Source organism: Epinephelus fuscoguttatus, linkage group LG24 (genome assembly GCF_011397635.1).
Source record: "Epinephelus fuscoguttatus linkage group LG24, E.fuscoguttatus.final_Chr_v1".
Taxonomy (NCBI): domain Eukaryota; kingdom Metazoa; phylum Chordata; class Actinopteri; order Perciformes; family Serranidae; genus Epinephelus; species Epinephelus fuscoguttatus.
This window is the reverse complement of record NC_064775.1, coordinates 145,332-173,113: the sequence shown is the minus strand read 5'-3', so window position 1 is coordinate 173,113 and position 27,782 is coordinate 145,332. Positions and strand designations below refer to the sequence as shown.

The 27,782-nt window shown below is 40.0% G+C and overlaps 2 protein-coding genes across 2 annotated transcripts; one reads left to right on the top strand and one right to left on the bottom strand.

Annotated features, from left to right (window-relative positions):
• Positions 1–1,380: 1,380 nt before the first annotated feature.
• LOC125885248 (putative protein CRIPAK) lies at positions 1,381–2,751 on the bottom strand. The gene has a single exon (XM_049570798.1). It carries the CDS (start codon positions 2,749–2,751, stop codon positions 1,381–1,383), a length of 1,371 nt encoding a protein of 456 aa, XP_049426755.1.
• A 384-nt stretch (positions 2,752–3,135) lies between these two features.
• cd247 (CD247 molecule) lies at positions 3,136–27,782 on the top strand. Its single transcript, XM_049570610.1, has 8 exons — positions 3,136–3,384; positions 19,163–19,260; positions 19,354–19,398; positions 19,487–19,549; positions 20,708–20,740; positions 20,833–20,889; positions 23,508–23,537; positions 23,636–27,782. Exons 1-8 carry the CDS (start codon positions 3,201–3,203, stop codon positions 23,699–23,701), a joined length of 576 nt encoding a protein of 191 aa, XP_049426567.1. The 5' UTR covers positions 3,136–3,200; the 3' UTR covers positions 23,702–27,782.

The window sequence follows — 27,782 nt, the reverse complement described above, 5'->3', positions numbered from 1 at the left end:
ACATGGTTATATTTAGCTAACAAAAGCACATGGTTATATTTAGCTAACAAAAGCACATGGTTATATTTAGCTGAATATAATCATGTGATTTTGTTGGCTAACAAAAGCACATGATTATATTAGCTAACAAAAGCACATGGTTATATTTAGCTAACAAAAGCACATGATTATATTCAGCTAACAAAAGCACATGGTTATATTTAGCTAACAAAATCACATGATTATATTCAGCTAACAAAAGCACATGGTTATATTTAGCTAACAAAAGCACATGATTATATTCAGCTAACAAAAGCACATGGTTATATTCAGCTAACAAAAGCACATGGTTATATTCAGCTAACAAAAGCACATGGTTATATTCAGCTAACAAAATCACATGGTTATATTTAGCTAACAAAATCACATGATTATATTCAGCTAACAAAAGCACATGGTTATATTTAGCTAACAAAAGCACATGGTTATATTTAGCTAACAAAAGCACATGATTATATTCAGCTAACAAAAGCACATGGTTATATTCAGCTAACAAAAGCACATGGTTATATTCAGCTAACAAAAGCACATGGTTATATTTAGCCAACAAAATCACATGATTATATTCAGCTAACAAAAGCACATGGTTATATTCAGCTAACAAAATCACATGGTTATATTTAGCTAACAAAGCACATGATTATATTCAGCTAACAAAAGCACATGGTTATATTCAGCTAACAAAAGCATGTGGTTATATTCAGCTAACAAAATCACATGATTATATTCAGCCAACAAAATCATGTGGTTATATTCAGCTAACAAAATCACATGATTATATTCAGCTAACAAAATCACATGGTTATATTGAGCCAACAAAATCACATGATTATATTCAGCCAACAAAAACACGTGGTTATATTTAGCTAACAAAAGCACGTGGTTATTTAGCCAACAAAAGCATGTGGTTATATTCAGCCAACAAAAGTGTGTGGTTATATTCAGCCAATAAAAGCACATGATGATATTCAGCCAACAAAAACACGTGATTATATTTATCTAACAAAAACACGTGCTTATTTAGCCAACAAAAGCATGTGGTTATATTCAGCCAACAAAAGCATGTGGTTACATTTAGCTAACAAAAGCACGGTTCGCGCGCTTCGTGGCCCACCTGTGTGACTGGGCCTCCATGGCCACCATCTCCACTCACAAGCCGGTGGAGGGGCAGCCGTTCTCCAACACCTTCTCTGTGAGCGATCTGATGTTACACACACACAACACTGCTGCACCAGCATTGGTGCCGCTGCTCCATCATGTCTAGTCTAACCTCTGTCACACTTACCTGGTGGTGTTGAACAGGTGTGGACTGAGATCATGTGACAGCCACAGCTGGACCTTTTACCTAATGATGAGTCGCCTGAAGGTGATAGACAGGTAACCACATGTGACCACAGGTGATGGTAAGGTGACCACAGGCAACCACGTGTGACCACAGGTGATGGTAAGGTGACCACAGGTGAATACAAGTGACCACAGGTGATGGACAGCTGAACACAGGTGACCACAGATAAAGGCAGGTGGCCACAGGTGATGGACAGGTGAACACAGGTAAAGGTAGGTGACCACAGGTGATGGACAGGTGAACACAGGTGAATACAAGTGACCACAGGTGATGGACAGGTGAACACAGGTGACCACAGGTAAAGGCAGGTGGCCACAGGTGATGGACAGGTGACCACAGGTGATGGACAGGTGAACACAGGTAAACACAGGTGATGGACAAGTGACCACAGGTAAAGGCAGGTGACCACAGGTGATGGACAGGTGAACACAGGTGACCACAGGTGATGGACAGGTGAACACAGGTAACCACAGGTGATGGACAGGTGAACACAGGTGACCACAGGTAAAGGCAGGTGGCCACAGGTGATGGACAGGTGACCACAGGTAAAGGCAGGTGACCACAGGTGATGGACAGGTGAATACAGGTAACCACAGGTGACGGACAGGTGAACACAGGTAACCACAGGTGATGGACAGGTGAACACAGGTAAATACAAGTGACCACAGGTGACCACAGGTAAACACAGATGACAACAGGTGATGGTAAGGTGAACACAGGTGAATACAAGTGTCCACAGGTGATGGACAGGTGAACACAGGTAACCACAGGTGACCACAGGTGATGGACAGGTGAACACAGGTGAATACAAGTGACCACAGGTGATGGACAGGTGATGGACACGTGAACACAGGTGAATACAAGTGACCACAGGTGATGGACAGGTGAACACAGGTGACCACAGGCAGGTGACCACAGATGATGGACAGGTGAACACAGGTGACCACAGGCAGGTGACCACAGGTGATGGACAGTTGAACACAGGTGATGGACGGGTGAACACAGGTGACCACAGGTAAAGGCAGATGAACACAGGTTACCACAGGTGACGGACAGTTGAACACAGGTGAACACAGGTAAAGGCAGGTGACCACAGGTGAACACAGGTAAAGGCAGGTGAACACAGGTGACCACAGGTGATGGACAGTTGAACACAGGTAAAGGCAGGTGAACACAGGTGAACACAGGTAAAGGCAGGTGAACACAGGTGAACACAGGTGATTGACAGTTGAACACAGGTGAACACAGGTAAAGGCAGGTGACCACAGGTGACCACAGGTGATGGACAGGTGACCACAGGTGATGGACAGGTGAACACAGGTGATGGACAGGTGACCACAGGTAAAGGCGGGTGAACACAGGTGCATGCAGCACTTTGCAGCACATCCCTGTTTTCTGTTCTTTAGACTGATCCGTCAACCTTGCACACAACCCAGTCCAGGCTGTGACACAACCAAACGTGAGCATGACACTGTGTTGTGATCATGTTTCTACATTTATCAACCTTTAATATTACGACACAGTCTCCATGCTGTGATCAGATGTTCTGGTTCATAGGCTTCAGTTAATCTAACTTCAGCCTGTTACAGATTCTACAGATATGAGACATTAGAAGATTCTACAGGAAGTGACATCACAGTGAGCTCAAACACCAGCACTGTGTCTGTGTGACAGTGTTTAAATCAGTTTATTTAACAGGTTAAAATCATAAATCTGTCTTAGAGGACACTTTGTCTTTGTCCTCTGGTCTGTCATATCTCACCCTGAGGTCAGACGACAGATATAAACGTGTAAGAAAACACAGAGTTGAGATGTGATGTGTGGGAGACGACAGAGCGTGTCACCTGCCATACAGCAGCTCCTCACCACTTCCTGTTCCACTTACAGACAACACCAGAAGAAGAAGAAGACGAGCGTGTGGTTCAGTCAACTGAAAATGGAGCTCCAGACATGGACGTGTGTTCTCCTGCTGCTACTTGCCGCCGCTGTACCTCCGGCAGGTAGGACGACTCAAATGGTGTATAACCTTGTGTTAAAGATTCAAAGATGTCTCCACTTCCTGTCTCACTGCTTCACCTCCAACTTTAGTTCTGAAACCTTTGAAATTAAGTTTATCACAAACAGGAAGAGAAATTAAATTTAAATACGACTCATTATGTTTTAAATAACTTTATGGCGAGATGTTTAAGATAAATGCAGCTGCTGCTGAGACGGCGTGACTTCGTCCTGACACGTCTCTGAACATCACAGGAACTTTACCTGCTCCGAAAACATCACAAATATTAGTCTTAAATTTAAGTTAATATATATTTAATAAGCTGTGTGAACTTTGATTAAAGGGTGGAAACTGCTCTGAGGTCTCAAACGATCGAAACAACAACGACAGCAGAGGTAGCAGGTTGGTGTCGGCCATGTTGGAGGATGGAGGATGGAGGATGACGGCTGGCGTCTCAGCTCCAACCCACTGCTGCTGCTGTCGTTAAACCTCCATCTGACTTTAAATCTTCAGACACATTTTTACTGACAGAACATGTTGACAAACCACAGACTGAGTGTTTCAGAAGTTTCAGACTCAAACTGTGTCAGAGGAAACGCCGCAGCCCGCCTTCGTTACCCGACGTTCAGCTGCTGTGATCTGCACTCAGTCAGCAAACACAATTTATTAATGGAACCAACAGAGGAAACTACTGGGTTTATTCTGTAGTTGCAGGGTTTATAGATTTAACTAAAGCATGTGACACCATGAAACCATGAGCCAGGACATAGCACTGACAAAACTGCGTGAGACACAGGCAGCTGTTTGTGAGACATAACTGTGGGGTCCCACAGGGGTCAGCGTTGGGACCATAAATGATACGTGTGTATGGTGTCCAGGAAATTAAAATGAGTTTTATGGGCAAATGACATCAACGCTCTCTGTTTCTGCAGCAGCGTTTAAAGTGAAGTGATTTGTGGAACGAGCTGAGCACAGATATTAATCAGTTTTTATTGTTGTCAGATATATAGACGAGGAGGAGGGCAGGTTGTGTTATTGATTGTGTGGAGGTTCCTGCGCTGGAAATAAACTGGGTTCATTACTGGTTTATTTAAACAGACTGGGGACGGTTTTACATCAGTTGTAAATAAACCTGTTGACATAGATCATGAGTTAAAAGAAGAAATGTCAGAATGGGGCAGCAACTCTTCAGATCACCTAAACATAACACCAACAAATCATTTCAGACATCGACTTCCACAGTTTGAAATATGACACAGTCGTCATGCTGTGATCAATAAATCCAGGTATCAGAGCAGTGTGTGAGTGTTGATATGTTTCAGTGTGTCAGACGTCCTGAGTGCGCCTGTGGATCCTCTGCGCGCTCTGTGCTGTTCAGTATGAAATGAACACAGGCTCCGCCCCCTCTGTGATCTCATGAAGGACGTGATGACCCACCTGTATTTATAACAGATGTGAAGATAAATCCTGTCACATGTTCCAGCCGTGTTTCTCAGACACATGTGCAACAGCTCAGTGTTCATCTCATATTTTATACATGTGTGTGTCACATATTCAGTTTTGACTTTTAAACTCCTGTCAATGTTTGTTTACCTTTAAAACCTGATAAACATTAAAACAACATGTCAGATGAGAAACGTCAACAGCTACAGACGTTGAAGTGTTTTTTATTTACACAGAAATTAACAACAACAACAGTAATAATAACAATCATTTACAGAAACATTTTGTTCAGAGAAAATGTTCAGTGAAATATTAGAATGAGGGGATTTTTAAGGGATTTGCAGGGATTTATCCCGTGAAATAAATAATGAGATTAAAGGCCGTTAAGTGACTGAGAAACATCTCGAAACACCTTTAACCTGAGAGATAAGGGTCTTTATAAGGGTAAGTTTGAACTCTGTAAAGTCCAGTTCAGACCAAAGATCGGTGACAAGATTAAATGTTACAGATAAACGTTTCAGCGATGTTTATACAACGCTACAGAACGTTAGAGAAACGTTACAGCAGTGTTTTTACCATGTAACAGAACGTTACAGAGAAACGTTTCATCGATGTTTATACAACGTACCTGAACCTTACAGAGAAACGTTACAACAGTGTTTTTAAAAAGTAACGGAACTTTACAGAGAAACTTTACAACAGTGTTTTTACAACGTATCAGAACGATATAGAGAAACGATACGGCGGTGTTTTTACAGCATTACAGAACGTTACAGAGAAACGTTACAGCCATGTTTATACAACGCTACAGAACATTACAGAGAAATGTTACAGCGGTGTTTTTACAACGTTCTGTAGCGTTGTATAAACATAACTGTAACGTTTCTCTGTAATGTTCTGTAACGCTGTAAAAACATTGCTGCAAAGTTTCTCTGTAATGTTCTGTAACGTTTTAAAAACACTGCTGTAATGCTTCTCTGTAACGTTCTGTAGTGTTGTATAAACATAGCTGTAACGTTTCTCTGTAACGTTCTATAACGCTGTAAAAACACTGCTGTAACATTTCTCTGTAACGTTCTGTGATGTGGTAAAAACACCGCCGTAACGCTTCTCTGTAACGTTCTGTAATGTGGTAAAAACACCGCCGTAACGCTTCTCTGTAACGTTCTGTAATGTTACAGAGAAACGTTACAGCTGTGTTTTTACAACGTTACAGTATACAGTAAGTATTTTGTGTCATTTGCATCGCGTCAGTCACAGAGCTTGGTAGGTAATTGCAGTGTCGTCTGTGAACAGAGGAATCTTAGCTGGGTTTATAACAGGAACGGACCCCTGTGGGACACCGTACTTTACTGAAGGTGAAGCTGAGTATTATCTCATAACAACTGTTTCACTTCAACTTCTATAAATGGAGGGACAGAGGATGGACCACAGCCGCCCTGAGTGGGCTCCGATTCACATACCAAGACATTCAGGTGCTCTGAAGAAGCGCGCTCAGACAAGGAAATATACAGTGATAAAATTAGTTGTAAAAATAAATAAATAAGTAAATAAATAAGTGAATACATAAATTAATAAGTAAGTAACTAAATAAATAAGTAAATAAATAAGTGAATACATAAATTAATAAGTAAATAACTAAATAAATAAGTAAATAATAATGGAAGTGAAGTGATACTTGAGTCTGACGAAGCTGTGATGACTCGACCACGAGCAGCGAGACATCGTCGGTTCAGGAAGCAGCTGTGTGGTTTGTCTTTAAAGATGTGATCATGTGATCATGTGACCCGGGCTGCGGTCTGACTGAAACAAAAAGAGATGGTGGTTTTGGTCGTTGTCATGGAGACGAAACCTGCTGCTGAACTCAGAACTGGTTCACACCTTGTTAAAGATTCATCATGTTCAGTCTGTTAGACTGTGAGTGTATCTGTCGACCCGATGCGTCTGCGATAACGACTGAACGGTGATGAGACGTGAAGCCCAGTGATATAACCAGAGAGGAGGAGGACGAGGAGGAGGAGGAGTCTGAGGTGGTGTCCTGGATTTGACTTCAGGTGTTTGACTCTGAAACCACTGACACAAACTGACACTTTTCTTAAACCTCCATCAGCTGTTCACGATGATGATTTACCCTTAAAATGACCCTTAAATACATGTTTGACAGAGAGGTGGGTAAAGTCTCAGTTGGGCCTTCTTGACCAGAGCAGCAGAGTTGACAGACCACTTGAGGTCCTTGCTGACGTGAAGGCTCAGGAATTCAAAGTTGGGCACCCTCTCCACCTCCTCTCCCCCTACTGTCAGTGGCAGGAGCTCATCCTGATGTCATCTGAAGTCTGTAATTAGCTTCTTTGTCTTCTTGATGTTGAGAGACAGGTTGTTGTCTGCACATCACACAGTCAGTCTCTGCACCTCATCTCTGTAGGCGGCCTCACTGCCGTTTGAGATGAGCCTCACCACTGTTGTGTCGTCTGTGAACTTGATTATTGAGTTTGTGGGGTGAGCTGGTGCGCAGTCATACATGTAGAGGGAGTAGAGTAGAGGAGGGGACTCAGTACGCAGCCTTGTGGTGCGCCAGTGCTGAGGGTCAGGGTCGAAGAGTTGTGAGTGCCCAGTGTCACTGATTGTGAGCAGTCGGTGAGGAAGCCCTTAATCCACAGGCAGAGTTGGTTGCTGAGACCCAGGCCTCGCATCTTTGTGACCAGCCTGCTGGGGACAAGGTGTTAAAAGCAGAACTGTAATGAACAAAGAGTGGCCCCAGAGAGGATCCCCCCTCAGTCCCTTCAGAGATCACTCTGAGGAGACTAACCTTTGGGTCTGCTGTGGGACACATTTTCTCCAGCACCTGACTGAACTGGGAGGAGCCCAATGAGCTGTTACAGTGGGGTCTGTAAATATCGTATAACTTCACATTTAACCTCTTGTCAGATATTATTCCAGAACCAGTCGTCACATGTTCCTCATTACAGGTGTCAGGGGATAAGAGTTCATTTATCCGTCAGCTGTAGTTTGTTCAGAGTATCTGAGAGGGATGAACTTTACTGATTACTTTTCTATCCTCAGTTTGTATTTCTGTGAGGAACCTGTTGAATATTTTGAACCTAGTTTTTCAGTGTTTCCTTCTGTTGTTGTGGTAAATATCTGAAGAGTTCAGATGTTGGGAAAATGACCTTCTGTCTCTTATTCGTTAAAATGATCTGTAGGATCTGATGTCAATAATTATGTTCGTGTTCAGACCATTTTTAAAGTGTGTGGCTAATATATAAAACTCTTATGACAGACTTTTCTAGTCACTGATGAGATTTACTTTGGCAGGTCAAATATAGGTTTTTATGGTGACTCAGGTCCATGATCCCATCTGAGTATTTTATGGAGAAACATTTACAAAGCGTGATAAATACCTTCAGAGGTATCTGGCATCAGGCTGTTCTCTATATTAAGACATTGTGTGTATGAAAAACACATGAAAATAACACATTAAAAAGTATGTAAATAAAACCACGTGAAAATAACACATTAAAAAGCATGTAAAAAAAAACGTTAAAATAACACATTAAAGAGCATGTAAAAGAAAACATGTTAAAATAACACATTAAAGAGCATGTAAAAAAACATGTTAAATGACACATTAAAAAAGCATGTAAAAAACACGTTAAAATAACACATTAAAAAGGATGTAAAAAAACACGTGAAAATAACACATTAAAAAGGATGTAAAAAATCACGTTAAAATAACACATTAAAAAGGATGTAAAAAAACACGTTAAAAAGCATGTAAAAAAACACGTTAAAATAACACATTACAAAGCATGTAAAAAAACATGTTAAAATAACACATTAAAAAGCATGTAAAAAACACATTAAAAAACAAGTTAAAAAGGATGTAAAAAAAACAAGTTAAAATAACACATTAAGAGGCATGTAAAAAAACACGTTAAAACAACAAACTGAAAAGCATGTAAAAAAAACATGTTAAAATAACACATTAAAAAAGCATGTAAAAAACATGTTAAAAAGTAAAAAAAAAACGTTAAAATAACACATTAAAAAAGCATGTAAAAACACATTAAAAAAGCATGTAAAAGCACATTAAAAACAAGTTAAAAAGTAAAAAAATCACGTTAAAAAACAAGTTAAAAAGCATGTAAAAAAACACGTTAAAATAATACATTAAAAAGCATTTAAAAAAACATGTTAAAAAAACAAGTTAAAAGTAAAAAAAAAACACATTAAAAAACAAATTAAAAACCATGTAAAAAAACATCTAAAAATAACACATTAACAAGCATGTAAAAAAATACGTTAAAAACATTAAAAAGCACGTTAAAAAACACGTTAAAAAGCATAGTATACTGTGACTTTTGTTTCATGAGTTTTGAGGACATATTTTTATCCACCTTCTTCCTGAGGGCACGAATGTAGAAAGCATTTTAAGAGGTTAGAGCATTCACACCGCATCTGTTCTACACGCTGCTGGAGTTGTGCTGCTTTCGCGAGCAAACTCGAAAATAGAAGAGATGCCGATTTTTTGCGCGAGTTACGAGCGAATGGTCACGGTATTCAACAAAACATCGACATCTACAGTGGCCGAGAGAGGTCACAACACACGCAAACTTGTGTTTAGTAGTAATACAAAGCAGACACAGACTACTACTACTACTACTACCCATTTGTAGTTCTAAATATTACTTCTCCAAGCGTTGGAATAATCACTGGTGCGCGAACCTGTCCACCCTTTGGGTCTGAACTTATTTCTTCTTCTTTGGGGTTTATCAGAGATTTGCAAACACGGTGAACTATCGCCACCAACTGTTCAGGTGTGGTTTGTATTTTGACGGGACAGCAGCGGCTGCTGTACGACGCGTCTTTTGGTTTTGGTGTGAATACATGTGTGCTGCCGCTACGCTTGTGTACCCTTTCGTGGCCGCTACACGAACGCATCGCTTGCAGTGTAAATGAGGCCTTATGCATTCAAACCACTTCAGAAGCTATGTTTACCAAGTTTAGTGAAGGGACAGAATGTGCTTGTGTGTCTGCCAACGGGCTATGGCAAGATTATTATGTACCAAACTTGGCCAAAGTTAACCAATCTCCTGGCCGGAGATGGCGATCAGGGATTTGTTGTTTTGCTGCATGTTGTATTACACGTTGTATTCTTACTTTTGTCTGACACAAACAGTAACAGCTTTCTGTCATGATGAGGCAGATGCATCATCGGCTCTGTGGCTCTTTTTTCTGTAAACTCGCATTGACTGAGGAATGAATGACTCAACGTTATGGTAGGGTTGTGTATGGAGTCAAATACACCACAAGACAAATAACATTCATGATGGTAAAACGTTACATTCTAACAAAATTAAATTTTTGGAGTCGACCGTTTATTAAACTTTTTTCGGTCATGATAAAGCTTTTTATTTATTCCACAGCTCCCGTGAAAAGTGTTTTCCTTCGGTTCTATTTACATGTAGCACCCAGTTCATGTGGATACTCACAACTCCCGCCCCCTTTCCGCAATTGGCTGTTCCAAATGAGCTATGTTTGAAAGAGAATGGAATTGGCTACGCCCATTTTCCACAAGTTAAGGCGTATTCCTCCAGACTAGTCCAAGCTAAATTTTTGTCTTCAGCAACTGTGTGTTAAACATGTGACCAGAACAAAAAGGGATTGTTCCTGTTGCCATGGTTACCATTGATATGAGAAATAAAACTACAATAGTTTGAATCTGAATTATCAGAAGAGAATGACACGTAGACTGACAGGTCTGTCACTCAGCGTCAGTACACCTTATCCCTGTCTTTCCCCGTCGGACACCATTCTCAACCTACATTAGAAAATAACTTTACAGTCTGAGTCATCTCCACACTGGATGAGAAGAGACGGTTTAGTTCCTGTGGGTTCAGTTAAATAGAGTGACACATCATCAGCGTACAGAGATATCTTATGTTCTTCTTCTACTATAGTTGGTTCTCTTCAAAATGGCGGTGGTGTGTGTTAGTGCAGAGCGTGCTGGGACATGGGAGGGGAGTACGTCTTTAAAGTGTTTATAGAAGTCATTAATGAACCCGTCAGGTCCTGGACTTTACTATTTTTTAAACCACCAGCTGCAGGTGCACATATAAAATAAAGTAGAATAAATACTGTGGCATTAAAGACGTGCAGCAGCAGCTGCTGATTATTAGAGACACAGACATGTTTTTATTTTGTTAGTTTCATACAGGAAGTATGTGAGGCGTTGTTCAGAGCTAGTCATGAACACTGAGTTTCCTCTCGACCTGTTTGAAGTGGGAAAAAACCTCTGATGACACATTTCTGATCAAAAATTAAAAAGTCTGTTTACAGTAAATGTTCATTACTCAGTTTATTATCAGCTGTGATGTTTGAGTTTACTCAGAGAAACTCTGATCGACAGTGAACATCACACGCCTTCACACACACCTCAGTCAGATGATCTACTCAAATACAAATGTACTTTACTGAGTATTTTAGACGGTGTGTTGGCGTCACTCTGCAGCTGTAGGAAAAAACAGCCAACATATACTGACATCACCCAGATGAGCCCATCACCAGGACGAGGACAAAACAAACCAGAGGTCAGCTCCTTATAAAGAGCTGGATTACCCTTAAATCACTATCTGAATTACTGTCACTCCAACTCTGTTTCTACACACTGTCACATTTCATACCATGTTACCGACTTTCTGCTCTCAATCTGTGACTTTATTTCCCTAAAATTACGAATTTAATCCTGGAAAATTTCAACTTTGTGGAATTACAACTTTATTCTTGAAATGTACGATTTTTATTTCTTTAACATTTTTTTTTAACTAATCCTCAGTTGTTCCAAACATCTGAGACAAAGCTAATCATCAGAAACTTTTATTTTGATTTATGTTGTTTACATGTCCATCAGAGTTTACACCGTCCAGAGCGACGTCTTCAGATGTCTCCGTCTGTCCAAACATAATCAGCTGACAGTGACACAGCAGTTAAAGTTTAATAATCCCCAATGATTATTGATCTGTAAACTGACTTTAAAGGCTTAATTAAAGGGTAAATGTAAGGGGAAATTAAAGGTGTTAATCAAATGGTAAATTAAAGGGTTAATTCCTGTAAATTGACTGGTTTACTGCAATGAACTTTGGGTTTCAGGCTCAGTGAGGTAGTGACAGTGCGTTCGAGGACATTAAAGGGTAAATTAATAACTTAAAGGGTAACTCAAAGGGTAAATTAAAGGGTAAATTCCTGTAAAGTGACTGGTTTACTGTGACGAACCCTGATTTTTCTGTCTATATGACCATGGTGACGGTCTGTAGGAAACTCAGTGAATGGAAACAGACTCTTGTTGAGTCATGAAGATTTTTTAACGTTCACATTTCCGTTAACGTTGAAACACTGACGCAGAGTTGTTGTATTTTTACTGTGACTCAGTTCAATGATCATTTTTATTCAGCGCCAGTCGAAACAAACTGAACACCTCACCTTCATTCAACACATCATTGTTATAATTATTTAAATAAGCTGTGATTTTACACAGATACAAATAAAAAAACATTTTTATTCAGCATCAGTGGAAACAGAAACACTTCATCTGCTCTCAACACCTCCACTTTGTTCACCACATCATTATAACACATATATAAACAACCAAATTAGATCAGCAGGGGCTTCTTTAGCTTCCTGTCAGAATAAATAACTGTTGTATGTTGACAGTGTTGAGGAAACTGTGCAGTAAAACCATCGATGATACTGCTGAGTGTGTGTGTATTAATCCAGAGACAGAACAGCAGATTTAACAGCCTCGTTTCAGAGCCATAAGTTCAATCAATCAATCAATCAATCAATCAATCAAGCCCAATATCACAAATCACAATTTGCCTCACAGGGCTTTACAGCATACAACATCCCTCTGTCCTTATGACCCTCACAGCTGATCAGGAAAAACTCCCCAAAAAACCCTTTAACGGGGAAAAAATGGTAGAAACCTCAGGAAGAGCAACTGAGGAGGGATCCCTCTTCCAGGACGGACAGACGTGCAATAGATGTCGTACAGAACAGATCAGCATGATAAATTAACAGTAATCCACATGACACAATGAGACAGAGAGAGAGAGAGAGAGAGAGAGAGAGAGAGAGAGAGATGACAACAACATTAATGAAAGTAATAATATTATAGTTATAGTTCTGGCTACTGTGGTACAATATGTTGAAAGTATGTATTAATATCTGGCAGTATACATGTGTGACAATAGTCATATGTGTATAATAACAGTAGAAGTATGACTAATGACTAATGATGGCAGCAGCAGCAGGAGGCATCTGGCAGGACCACGGCAGCAGCACAACCACACACGTCACGCTGTCCAGGCACCGCTGTGATATGAGTTAATCTGAGAGACAGTGGAGCACAAAGGCTCCGGAGAAGAAGCCGAGTTAGTGACATCCAGAATGGCCGGGTTAGCTAGATGCAGTAATAGAATACGAGAGAGAGAGAGAGAGAGAGAGAGAGAGAGAGAAGGTGCCCGGTGTATTATAGGGGGGTCCTCCGGCAGACTAGGCCTAAGTCAGCCTAACTAGGGGCTGGTACAGGGCAAGCCTGAGCCAGCCCTAACTATAAGCTTTATCAAAGAGGAAAGTCTTAAGTCTAGTCTTAAATGTGGAGACGGTGTCTGCCTCCCGGACCGTAACAGGAAGATGATTCCACAGGAGCCTGATAGCTGAAGGCTCTGGCTCCTGATCTACTTTTGGAGACTTTAGGGACCACGAGTAACCCTGCGTTCTCAGAGCGCAGTGTTCTGGTGGGATAATAAGGCACTATGAGCTCTCTAAGATATGACGGAGCTTGACCATTTAGAGCTTTATAAGTTAACAGTAGGATTTTAAATTCAATTCTGGATTTTACAGGGAGCCAGTGCAGAGAAGCTAAAACAGGAGAGATATGATCGCGTTTCTTAGTTCCTGTTAGTACACGTGCTGCTGCATTCTGAATTAGCTGGAGAGTTTTTAAGGACTTACTAGAGCTACCTGATAATAGAGAGTTACAGTAATCCAGCCTAGAGGTAACAAAAGCGTGGACCAATTTTTCTGCATCTTTTCGGGTCAGGATAGGCCTAATTTTCACAATATTACGCAGATGAAAAAATGCAGTCTGTGAGGTTTGTTTTAAATGACAATTAAAAGACAAATCTTGATCAAATGTTACTCCGAGGTTTCTTACGGTAGTGCTAGAGGCCAGAGCAATGCCATCTAGAGAAACTATGTCATCAGATAAAGAGTCTCTGAGTTGTTTGGGGCCAAGAACAATAACTTCAGTTTTGTCTGAATTTAACATCAGGAAATTGGTGCTCATCCAAGTTTTTATGTCTTTAAGGCAGTTATGGAGTTTAGTTAATTGATTACTTTCTTCTGGCTTCATCGATAAATACAACTGAGTATCATCCGCATAACAATGGAAATTTATAGAGTGATTTCTAATGATGTTACCTAAAGGAAGCATATATAGAGTTAATAGGACTGGTCCGAGCACAGAACCTTGCGGAACTCCAAAACAAACTTTAGTACGTAAGGATGATTCATTATGAACGTGAACAAATTGAAAACGATCAGATAAATAAGATTTAAACCAGCTTAGTGCAGAACCTTTTAGGCCAATTAAGTGATCCAGTCTCTGCAGTAGAATTTGATGGTCAATTGTGTCAAACGCCGCACTAAGATCTAATAAAACAAGTACAGAGACAAGTCCTTTGTCTGAAGCAATCAGAAGGTCATTTGTAATTTTAACTAGAGCTGTCTCAGTGCTATGATGCACTCTAAATCCTGACTGAAATTCCTCAAATAAATTATTATCATGGAGAAAATCACACAGCTGGTCTGCGACTACTTTCTCAAGGATCTTTGACATAAAGGGAAGATTAGATATTGGTCTATAGTTGGCTAACACCTCTGGATCCAGGGTGGGCTTTTTTAGTAGAGGTTTAATTACAGCTACCTTAAAAGACTGTGGTACATAGCCTGTTAATAAGGATATATTGATCATATCTAATATATGAGTGTTAACTAAAGGAAAGACCTCCTTAAGTAGCCTAGTTGGGATGGGGTCTAAGAGACACGTTGATGATTTAGATGAAGAAATCACTGCAGTCAATTCTTGAAGAGAAATTGGGGAGAAGCAATCTAAATATATATTAGGTCTTACAGCTGTGTCTGAGGTTAGATAGGTACTGTAATAAATGTAGGTATTTATGGAGAAACTTGTCAGATGCCCAAGAACAACACTCAACCAGGAGGTACCAGATACAATAACAATCTTTATTTCGATAACACAATCAAAGAGCTTTGAGTTAAAAGTGTGGGGGCCTGAAGCAGACACAGAGGGCCTGGACCATTATACTGGCAGGGAAAACTGGAGCTAGACTACATCCCAAGAAAAAGGGTGCACATCACTATTAAAGAAAGGTAATGCACACCATCCCACAAGATGTATAACACACTTCAACTTCCGCACACAAATAAGAGATGCGAGACACACATCACTGAGAGCAATCACTACAAACTGGGAATGCACTGCAACCAACACAACACACAGTGAGTTACCCTCTGACGCAGGTGCAACCAACTAAAGTGCCCCCGCCTGTCTAGATCCCTCCCGTTCTCTCCCCTGTACCCTCACACAAACAATATGTATAAATAGGCCTACCACAACATAAAAAAATACAATAATAATTCCTAACAATTAATAAAAAGAGCCGACATAACTTGCGTGACCGTCGAGACCCCCCGGGGTCTAAGCTTGTGGCACCGTCCAACTCCCCGGGGGAACCACGGCTTCGTCGGACGGCACAACGGAAGAGGAAGAGATGCCCACTGAAGCAGGAGCAGCAGGTAACGCCAACAGCGGCGTGCTGGAGGCGGCAGCTTAGCTGGAGAGCGGCTGGCGGCTAACGCTCCTATCAACCCGGCCCTAACTATCTAAAGGAGGCGCAGGCCTCCCCTCCTAACTCAGGAACGGTTAAACCTACTCAGCTGTCTTCGTCGCCGGCGGCCCTACCAGCCGCAAACGACACCCTCCCTCCCAGGATGAACGCAGCCGCACATGCAACAGGTCGCTCCCCAGACACACAGACAATCAATGGTGCTCTGCTTTTCAGTCTTAGAGTCCAGCCCACACAATCAGCCGCAGCTGCAACTTATCAGTTCACAGCAGCGGTATGCTCAACAGTTCAATCACACCACAGTACTATCTGGGGACAGGAGGTCATGAATTTTGTCATTAAAAAAGCTCATAAAATCATTACTGCTAAGGGCTAAAGGAATACAAGGCTCAATAGAGCTGTGACTCTCAGTCAGCCTGGCTACAGTGCTGAAAAGAAACCTGGGGTTGTTCTTATTGTCTTCTATTAATGCTGAGTAATAGTTTGCTCTGGCATTGCGGAGGCCCCTCTTATAAGTTTTGAGACTGTCTGTCCAGATTAAACGAGATTCTTCCAGTTTGGTTAATCGCCAATTCCTTTCAAATTTTCGCGATATTTGTTTTAACTTACGGGTTTGAGAGTTATACCAAGGAGTGAACTTTCTTTGCTTTGTTAACTTCTTTTTAAGAGGAGCTACAGAGTCAAGTGTTGTTCGCAGCGAGCCTACGGCGCTATCAACAAGATGATCGAAGTCGGTACAGGAAACCTCTGTTACTGAGGGACTTGGTATTGAATTTAATGACGGAGTAATCTTTTCCTTAAATTTTGCGACAGCACTATCTGATAAACATCTAGTATAGTAACTGTTGCTGAGTGGCGTGTAATCGAGTAAAAGAAATCAAAAGTAATCAGATAATGATCCGATAGCGAGGATTCTGTGGAAAGACTTTTAGGTTATCAATTTCAATTCCATACGTCAGAACTAGATCGAGGGTATGGTTAAAACAGTGAGTGGGTTCATGTACACCCTGACTGAAGCCAATGGAGTCTAATAATGAGGTAAACGCGGTAGCCAGGGAGTCATTATCAACGTCGACATGAATGTTAAAATCGCCTACAATAATAACTTTATCTGATTTAAGAACTAAACTGGATAAAAACTCTGAGAATTCAGATACAAATTCAGAATACGGGCCAGGAGCACGGTACACTATAACAAATAAAAGTGGCTGCGAGGTTTTCCAGGTCGGATGTAAAAGACTAAGAACGAGGCTTTCAAATGAATTATAATCTAGTTTAGGTTTAGGGCTGATTAACAGGCTAGAGTTAAAAATGGCTGCAACTCCCCCTCCTCGGCCGCTGCCTCGAGGAATGTGGGTATTATTATGACTGGGAGGAGTGGACTCATTTAGACTGACATATTCATCTGGACACAGCCAGGTTTCAGTGAGACTGAGTAAATCAATATGATTATCTGATATTAATTCGTTTACTAACACTGCTTTAGACGATAGAGACCTGATATGTAACAGCCCGCATTTAATTCTCCTGTTTTGTCTTTCTGTCACAGAAGAGGTTTTAATTTTTATGAGGTTGTTATGCACAGCTCCTCTTTGTTTAATTTTAGATTTAAATAATTTAGGTGGTCGGGGGACAGACACCGTTTGTATAAAACTATGAAAACTATGGCTGGGTAACTGAACTAGAAGCTCAGAGAGGCGTATAGGACTGCGACTCTGAGTCCTGGTCTCAACTCTGGGTTGTCAGGGATTTAAATTACTAATAAAGTTTGCCAGGTTCCTAGAAATGAGAGCAGCTCCATCCAAAGTGGGATGAATGCTCTCTCCTAATAAGACCAGGTTTTCCCCAGAAAGTTTGCCAATTATTAACGAAACCCACATCGTTTGCTGGACACCACCTGGACAGCCAGCGATTAAATGATGACATGCGGCTAAACATGTCATCACTGGTCAGATTTGGGAGGGGTCCAGAGAAAACTACAGAGTCCGACATCGTTTTTGCATATTCACACACCGAGGCAATATTAATTTTAGTGACCTCCGATTGGGTGTCATTGCCGCTGACATGAATAACGATCTTACTAAATCTACGTTTAGCTTTAGCCAGCAGTTTTAAATTAGATTCAATGTCGCCCGCTCTGGCCCCAGGGATACATTTGACTATGGCCGCTGGTGTTGCTAACTTCACGTTCCTCAGAATAGAGCTGCCAATAACCAGAGTTTTATCCTCAGTGGGTGTTAAGCTAATGTAGCTGACAAGGCTAATAACATGCAAACAACAGCTAAGAGATTAGCAAGAAAGTTGTAAGAAGGAGGAGAACTATAAGTGCTTAAACAGAGCTAGTGTAGGTTAAGACTTGAATTAGATGTTAAGCAAATGAAGTGAGGAAAAAACAGAAAGCAAGCTGGTGGGGTTTGCTAGAGCAGCACAGAGACGCTGTCACAGAAACACCAGAAATGACACAACATGCTTACTGCAATACGTCAGCACTTTTCATACGCTGCCGTCTCAGTCAGGTCTCCACTGAAAAGAGAGTGTTGATCTCAGCTGGACTCAGCTGTTTCAATTAGATCACTGAGTAACATATTTATATAGTAATACATTAATATATTTCCTTATTAAAACTCGTCTCTGTTTTCAGACTTTTTAAAGGAGGTTTTTCACAAAGGTCTTCATCAGTGTTGCCATGGCGATGACAGCTCAGTGAAGCTGATGTTGTGATAATGTGGAGTTTGTTAAGGACGCTTCATTAATAATAAAAAAAAAACTAAACACAGGAACTGGACGTCTTCCTCCCCGGATAAGCGGATGAAAATGGATGGAGGGATGGACGTAACTTTCGTTAGGTACCCAACTTTACGATTAGTACGTAGCTTTAAGTACATAACATGATGACATTGTTCGTCATGTGTGGCGCTAACTCATCATCATATCATACGTCAGTAATCATCAGATGATATATTTTTATATTTCATGTTGAACATCGGAAACCACTGAAGAGAAATGAGTTTTAACTCTGTCAGTCCTGCCCACATGTTATTTTCCACATGTTCATGTCTGAGTCACACTGCGTCTATGAAGAGTTTCTACTGTTTAATATCATTACAATTATATAAAAAGAATTAAAGTGAAGGTCATCTGTTTTATTAGTTATGAGTTCATGATTCAGACTCCACAAACTATATTGCCCATGAGCCTCAGCTGACACTCAACATCACATTATTAAATATGGAACATGAAGCAGCTCTGTGATTGTATGTTCGGCAGTGAAATGCATCTAGGGAGTCGTATCTGACTTTGACGTTGAAATTTTCTGATGCATCTTAAGTTTAGTTTTTTCATAAACTGAATATTTAAAAAAATAAAAAGATCCCCCACCCCTTTTCAAAATAAAAGCCTGTCCTTACTCCACAGAGGCGACAACGCTAGCCGACCCTCAGCTGTGCTACATCCTGGACGGTTTCCTGGGTCTGTACGGACTTATCATCACCGGCATGTTCATCAAGGAGAAGGTATTTTATTTTGAAAGGACTTCCTGCTGACATCATTTCCTCTTTTCCTACTTCTCACTCTGACACTCTTTTATTTTGTTAAACTGTTTCCAGTTCTTCAGGAGCAAAACGAAGCTGACCGAGGAGAGCATCTACAGCGTGAGTTCACACTTCCTGTTGTGACTTCCTCTTGGTTTTTCACAGTAAAAGTTTACATTGTGTAATGTTGTGATGATGATGCGTTCAGGATCTGCAGAATCAGGACTCTGAAGGTTACCACCCGCTGATGAGAGATCCAGAGAGAGCCAGAGTGAGTTTATACCTGCAGTTATACATCTATGGTTCTGTATCTGCTGTGTGTCTGCAACAAAGGTTCTCCTCTGGTTCTACGAGGAACACTTACAGTGTCGACGAAGTTCCAACAGTGAAGCCTTTATGACCTCAGGGTCTGTCCATGGTTCTCCGAGGAACCCTAACATGACATCTAAGATCCATGAAATGATCAAAGAACTCTGACAGAGAACCACATGGTCCAACAAAAGAACCACAACAACCTCTGAGTCATGGTCAGGAACCATTAAAGAACCTGAACATAGAACCCTGACAGACCCCTGCAGGTACCTTTAAATGTCCCCTGAAGAACCTGAAACTTATTAAAGAACCCTTAATTTGATGTTTTAATTTATTCACTTCTTCAAAAACAAACAAGAACCTTACAGTATAAACACTTTCTCCATCAGACTGTTCTCATGTTTCTACGTATACCTACGGAAAATTAATAAACATAACCCACATGTTACACCTGTTAGGACTGCAATCACATGACTAACGTGGTGACATGAGTGAAGAACTGTGACGAGACAAAGATCGTATAATGACGCAGGTTGACATGAGCGAAGTTTGTGTTTCGAGTGAAAGTACGTGAACTTTGGCTTATTTTAATCTAAGACATCAGCGTGTTAATCTTCTTAAACCTAACCAACCAAACGTCACATTAAGTATGCAATTTTACTTTAGATATGTAACTTTATGTTAAAACTGTACATTAAGTACATAACTTTACGTTAAGTACGCAACTTTACTTTAGATATGTAACTTTATGTTAAAACTGTACGTTAAGTACATAACTTTATGTCAAGTACATAGCTTTACTTTAGATATGTAACTTTATGTTAAAACTGTACATTAAGTACATAACTTTACGTTAAGTACGCAACTTTACTTTAGATATGTAACTTTATGTTAAAACTGTACGTTAAGTACATAACTTTATGTCAAGTACATAGCTTTACTTTAGATATGTAACTTTATGTTATAACTGTACATTAAGTACATAACTTTACGTTAAGTACGCAACTTTACTTTAGATATGTAACTTTATGGTAAAATTGAAACTGAGAACCCTGAAACATGGAGCCTGTGTTTCATGAGAACATGCTGGAACCTAATGTTTTCTGATGTGTTGTAGAACCGCAGGCCAACGGAGGAGGACCCGTACTCTGTGAGTTTATTATTATTCAGCTGGTTAAAACATAAAAACTAAAGTGAACTGTGGACGAATTATAAACTGATGTTTGTTCTCTTAACGCTCAGCGTCTCAACAAAACCTTCGACGGAGAATACAAAGAACTTCCTGCCAACAAACGAGAGGTCAGTCTGATCACGTGCAGAACCAGGTCATACAGAACCAGGTCATATAGAACCAGGTCATGCAGAACCAAGTCATACAGAACCAGGTCATGTAGAACCAGGTCATGTAGAACCAGGTCATACAGAGCCAGGTCATATAGAACCAGGTCATGCAGAACCAAGTCATACAGAACCAGGTCATACAGAGCCAGGTCATATAGAACCAGGTCATGTAGAACCAGGTCATACAGAGCCAGGTCATATAGAACCAGGTCATGCAGAACCAAGTCATACAGAACCAGGTCATGTAGAACCAGGTCATGTAGAACCAGGTCACACAGAACAAGGTCATATAGAACCAGGTCATGCAGAACCAAGTCATACAGAACCAGGTCATGTAGAACCAGGTCACACAGAACAAGGTCATATAGAACCAGGTCATGCAGAACCAAGTCATACAGAACCAGGTCATGTAGAACCAGGTCATGTAGAACCAGGTCATACAGAGCCAGGTCATATAGAACCAGGTCATGCAGAACCAGGTCATACAGAACCAGGTCATACAGAGCCAGGTCATGCAGAACCAGGTCATGCAGAACCAGGTCATATAGAACCAAGTCATACAGAACCAAGTCATACAGAACCAGGTCATTCAGAACCAGGTCACACAGAACCAGATCACACAGAACAAGGTTATATAGAACCAGGTCATGCAGAACCAGGTCATACAGAACCAGGTCATGCAGAACCAGATCATACAGAACCAGGTCACACAGAACAAGGTCATACAGAACCAGGTCATGCAGAACCAGGTCACACAGAACAAGGTCATATAGAACCAAGTCATACAGAACCAGGTCATACAGAACCAGGTCATGTAGAACCAGGTCACACAGAACCAGGTCATATAGAACCAAGTCATACAGAACCAGGTCATACAGAACCTGGTCATGTAGAACCAAGTCATATAGAACCAAGTCATACAGAACCAGGTCATACAGAACCTGGTCATATAGAACCAGGTCATACAGAACCAGGTCATGTAGAACCAGGTCACACAGAACCAAGTCATACAGAACCCAGTCATAAAGAACCAGGTCACACAGAACCAGGTCATATAGAACCAAGTCATACAGAACCATGTCATACAGAACCAGGTCATGCAGAACCAGGTCATATAGAACCAGGTCATACAGAGCCAGGTCATGTAGAACCAGGTCATATAGTACCAGGTCATGTAGAACCAGTTCATACAGAACCAGGTCATACAGAGCCAGGTCATGTAGAACCAGGTCATACAGAGCCAGGTCATACAGAGCCAGGTCATACAGAACCAGGTCATGTAGAACCAGGTTGTGTAGAACCAGGTCATGTAGAACCAGGTCATACAGAACCAGGTCATGTAGAACCAGGTCATACAGAACCAGGTCATTCAGAACCAGGTCATGTAGAACCAGGTCATGTAGAACCAAGTCATACAGAACCAGGTCATACAGAGCCAGGTCATACAGAACCAGGTCATGTAGAACCAGGTCATACAGAACCAGGTCATATAGAACCAAGTCATACAGAACCAGGTCATACAGAGCCAGGTCATGTAGAACCAGGTCATGTAGAACCAGGTCATACAGAGCCAGGTTATATAGAACCAGGTCATATAGAACCAGGTCATGTAGAACCAGGTCATACAGAGCCAGGTCATACAGAGCCAGGTTATATAGAACCAGGTCATATAGAACCAGATCATATAGAACCAGGTCATATAGAACCAGGTTATATAGAACCAGTTCATACAGAGCCAGGTCATACAGAGCCAGGTTATATAGAACCAGGTCATATAGAACCAGGTCATGCAGAGCCAGGTCATGTAGAACCAGGTCATGTAGAACCAGGTCATACAGAGCCAGGTTATATAGAACCAGGTCATGTAGAACCAAGTTATATAGAACCAGGTCATACAGAGCCAGGTTATATAGAACCAGGTCATGTAGAACCAGGTTATATAGAACCAGGTCATACAGAGCCAGGTTATATAGAGCCAGGTTATATAGAACCAGGTCATATAGAACCAGGTCATGTAGAACCAGGTTATATAGAACCAGGTCATACAGAGCCAGGTTATATAGAACCAGGTCATGTAGAACCAAGTTATATAGAACCAGGTCATACAGAGCCAGGTTATATAGAACCAGGTCATGTAGAACCAGGTTATATAGAACCAGGTCATACAGAGCCAGGTTATATAGAACCAGGTCATGTAGAACCAGGTTATATAGAACCAGGTCATACAGAGCCAGGTTATATAGAGCCAGGTTATATAGAACCAGGTTATATAGAACCAGGTCATACAGAGCCAGGTCATACAGAGCCAGGTTATATAGAACCAGGTCATGTAGAACCAGGTTATATAGAACCAGGTCATACAGAGCCAGGTTATATAGAGCCAGGTTATATAGAACCAGGTTATATAGAACCAGGTCATACAGAGCCAGGTCATACAGAGCCAGGTTATATAGAACCAGGTCATGTAGAACCAGGTTATATAGAACCAGGTCATACAGAGCCAGGTTATATAGAAGTTGTTTGTGAATCATTGATCTGATATTGATTTTTGATTATTGTTGATGTTTGTGTTTCAGCGTCAGAGGAAGAACGAGCAGGTGTACCAAGTGAGTTCAGTCTCTCATCATCATCATCGTCATCATCATCACCTTCATCGTCATTACCTTCGTCATCTTCATCATTAATAATGTTCTCCATGTTCCAGGGTCTGAGCTCCGTCACCAGAGACACCTATGACTCTCTGCAGATGCAGCAGCTTCCTCCTCGCTAACGCATCACTTCCTGTCAGCCTCACCATTGTCTCACCATCACCATGACGATAAACAGTTTGTATGTACCCAGACAAGATCCAAAAACAAGCAAACAAACAAATAGCTTCAGCTTCATCCTCATATAAGGATGTTTTTAAGGTGTTTTTAAGGGAAGACATAAGGAGGGTAACATTTTAAGGTATTATTTTGGATTAGTTTATGAACTCTCTTTAATTGGTTTACTTTTCCATCCGATTTACTCCCAAAAAAAGTCCCTTAATTTTCACCTTTAAAAAAAAAGGAATGTCCTTTCAAGGGATGTGTACTTCTCTAAAAAAAAAAACCTTTACCTCTGTGGAGTGCCATTAAAACACTTAACAATTCATTTATCCATAAATTCAGACTTAACCTGCAGTGAATTATTAAATACTGAATGAAAACCCCTTAACCTTAGCAGAATACCTTAAAAATCCATTCACAGTTAACCAGGGCCCTATTTCAGAAAGCAGGCTCAACAAACTCTAAGCCTGATCTCTGAGTTGACTGATCCTGAACTGAGAAACAGAACAGCTGATCCGCATCAGCTCCATCAGCTGTGAGTATGTTCAGCCTGAGAACGACGAGCACCAACAGACATCATCAGTAGAGTGCAGATAACATGATATCCAGTGGCTGAAAGCAGAAAGCCGCTTGAACTGAGTGGGAGATTTTAATGAGTGCGAATGGCTGCAGCTGAACAGCGTGAGGTGTGATGGGAACAGACTGCAGAGTTAATAGGTAATGTGAAGTGATGTCATGTGATGAGGTCATGTGTCTAACATACAGAAACATGTTTCCATCTTAACAGTGTTCATATATTTGAATATAAGTTATTCAGCTGTCATGTGATGGAGCCCAGACACACTGGGCACAAACTCAACATCAAACACACAGCTATCAAACAGACTGGTAAAAGTTTTGTTTCCACTGACTTCACTCTGTCAATATTAGGCTGAGGTTCATTTAACTGCTGTGAAATGACTTCATGTAATCTCCTTTATTCTCACATGGAGCTATTATGGGATGTTGAGTCCCATCAGTGAGCCAGTTACACCGCGGAGTCTCTGAATATATGAAAAGTATTCATGAATCACTGCATCATGTATCCACGTAGATTCATTTCTCATCAACACTGACAAACCTGCAGTTCTTTTTTTAAACATTATTTTTTGGGCTTTTGTTGGCTTTAATGTCCGGACAGCATAACGTTATGGGGAGAGAGGGAACGACATGTAGCACAGGACAGCAGGCTGGGTTTGAACCCACAGCCGCTGCGTCTGATCACGGGGCGTCCGCTCCATCCACTGAGCCACCGATGCTCCGTGGTAATTACTTTAATAATGGACTGTGATTTATGTCCAGGGAAAACCACAACAAGGGTCCAAAGTCTTTTCAGAGCCAGAGACACTTTTCTTACGGGCCGACAAACCGCTGTCTCTCTGATGTGTTCAGTGTCTCTGATGTTATAAAGAAAAGAATCAAAGGACAATGCATAAAATGTGCTGTGATGATAATGTAAATCCAGGATGTGTAATATGTGATATATGTGGGTGGAACAGATTGTTAGATAAATGACAGAGTGTGAGGTCAAACAGTATCTTTCATATAGACACTCCTCCAGGGAGACATCCAAACAGGCTCTAATCACCTTCTCCTTACCCTCCTCCTCTCCCTCCACCACTTCATTCACTAAAGGACACGCCATGTTTCTACTTCCTGCTACACGCTCAGCCTCAGGCTGACATGAAGCAAACCTGTGACTCAGCAGGTTAGCTTCACAGAGTATGTTGCCATAGTAACTGACTCAGGGTTACACTGAGCTGGCTTTGTGAAACGGAAAACTCAGAGTTTCATTTCAGGCTGAACAAACTCAGAGTTTTCACTGATCCTGCTTTATGAAATAGGGCCCTGCAGATAAGTATTAAATACTGAATAAAAATCCCTTAACATTGGCATAATAGCTGAAAAAGTAAATTCCCATTTAACCTGCAGTAAAGTATTAACCACTGAAGGAAAACCCCCTTAACCTATACAGAATACCTTAAAAAGTAAATTCCCATTTAACCTACAGTAAAGTATTAAATATTGAATTAAAAAATCCCTTAAAATGTTATTAAAGTTAAATTGTGTCCTGTTTTCAGCTGTAAGGCATTTTATTAATTTTAGATGAGGACTGGACTAATAAGATAAGTGGAAATAATAATAAATGTTAAGGGGTTGTTAGAGATGATTCTTTAAATGATCCTTTATGGATCTTTAAAGTGATCAATCGAACTGTTTTAACATCTAACAAAGGATTCTTTTTGCTGTGGTCTGTTCACTATGTCTTAAAAGCATTTTACGTTACCAACAGAGTCCATTGACAAACAACAGAGTTTATTGATAAATAACAGAGTTTATAGGCAAACAACAGAGTTTATTGGTAAACAACAGTTTATTGACAAACAACAAAGTTTATTGATAAACAACAGAGTTTATTGATAAATAACAGAGTTTGTGGGTAAACAACAGTTTATTGATAAACAACAGAGTTTATTGGCAAACAACAAAGTTTATTGATAAACAACAGAGTTTATAGGCAAACAACAGAGTTTATTGGTAAACAAAAGAGTTTATTGACAAACAACAAAGTTTACTGATAAACAACAAAGTTTATTGATAAACAACAGAGTTTATTGGCAAACAACAAAGTTTACTGATAAACAACAAAGTTTATTGATAAACAACAGAGTTTATAGGCAAACAACAGAGTTTATTGGTAAACAAAAGAGTTTATTGACAAACAACAAAGTTTACTGATAAACAACAAAGTTTATTGATAAACAACAGAGTTTATTGGCAAACAACAAAGTTTACTGATAAACAACAAAGTTTACTGATAAACAACAAAGTTTATTGGCAAACAACAAAGTTTATTGATAAACAACAGAGTTTATTGGCAAACAACAAAGTTTACTGATAAACAACAAAGTTTATTGGCAAACAACAGAGTTTATTGGTAAACAACAGAGTTTATTGGCAAACAACAAAGTTTATTGGTAAACAACAGTTTATTGGCAAACAACAAAGTTTATTGATAAACAACAAAGTTTATTGGCAAACAACAGAGTTTATTGGTAAACACCAGAGTTTGTTGGTAAACATAAGAGTTTATTGGCAAACAAAAGAGTTTATGGGTAAACAACAAAGTTTATTGATAAACAACAGAGTTTATTGGTAAACAACAGAGTTTATTGGTAAATAACAAACAGTAAGTGTATAAAACTGATGAGAGTATAAAAACATAAATAAAAAGTAAGCTTAATATTGTATATTGATACTTTTGATACTTTAATCTGCGGCACACACACACACACACACACACACACACGTTGTTGTTCACATACGGAGACGTGAAGTAAACAGACTCAACAGCTTTTAGTTTTTTTTATCTTATCTTTAAACTTGTCTTTCTTTGTTTCTTTAGTTTGATAAAAATCTGGAGCGACTTTGATGTTAAAATAATAAATACAGATAAAATATAAACTGTAAGAAAAGACAAAGATTCTACTTCCTGCTACTTCTCACGATAAAATCATTTCACCAGAGCTCATTTTAATTTGATCACAGCAGAAAAGGGAATTAAACAGATCAAATAAAAAAAAGAGCTGGAATAAATTCATTTAAAATCAATAAAGTTTTAATTAATTAGTTATAAAATAATGATGTCACAGTATATTTCTTCTGTATTTATGAACTTTACTCTGAAATGTTGCAGCTTTGAGATTTGACTGTAAAATTAAAAATAACGCAGCCTGAAGTTTATTTTTATCCTCTAAAAATAATTTCACTCTTTTTATTATGTAGCTTTGAGTTTTTATTTTTGTTCTGAAGAATATTTGCTTTGAATGATTGCAGCAGCTGTTGATAAAATCTGAATTAATACCGAAATATTCAGTTGTTGTTTTTGTTGTTCTGATATTTTCCTGAGAATTTTGTCCTGAGTGAACTTTTAGCTTCATGTTTGTGCTGTAAAAGCTTTTTTCTGATTTTAAAATGTCTCAATAAATATATTAAAGCAGA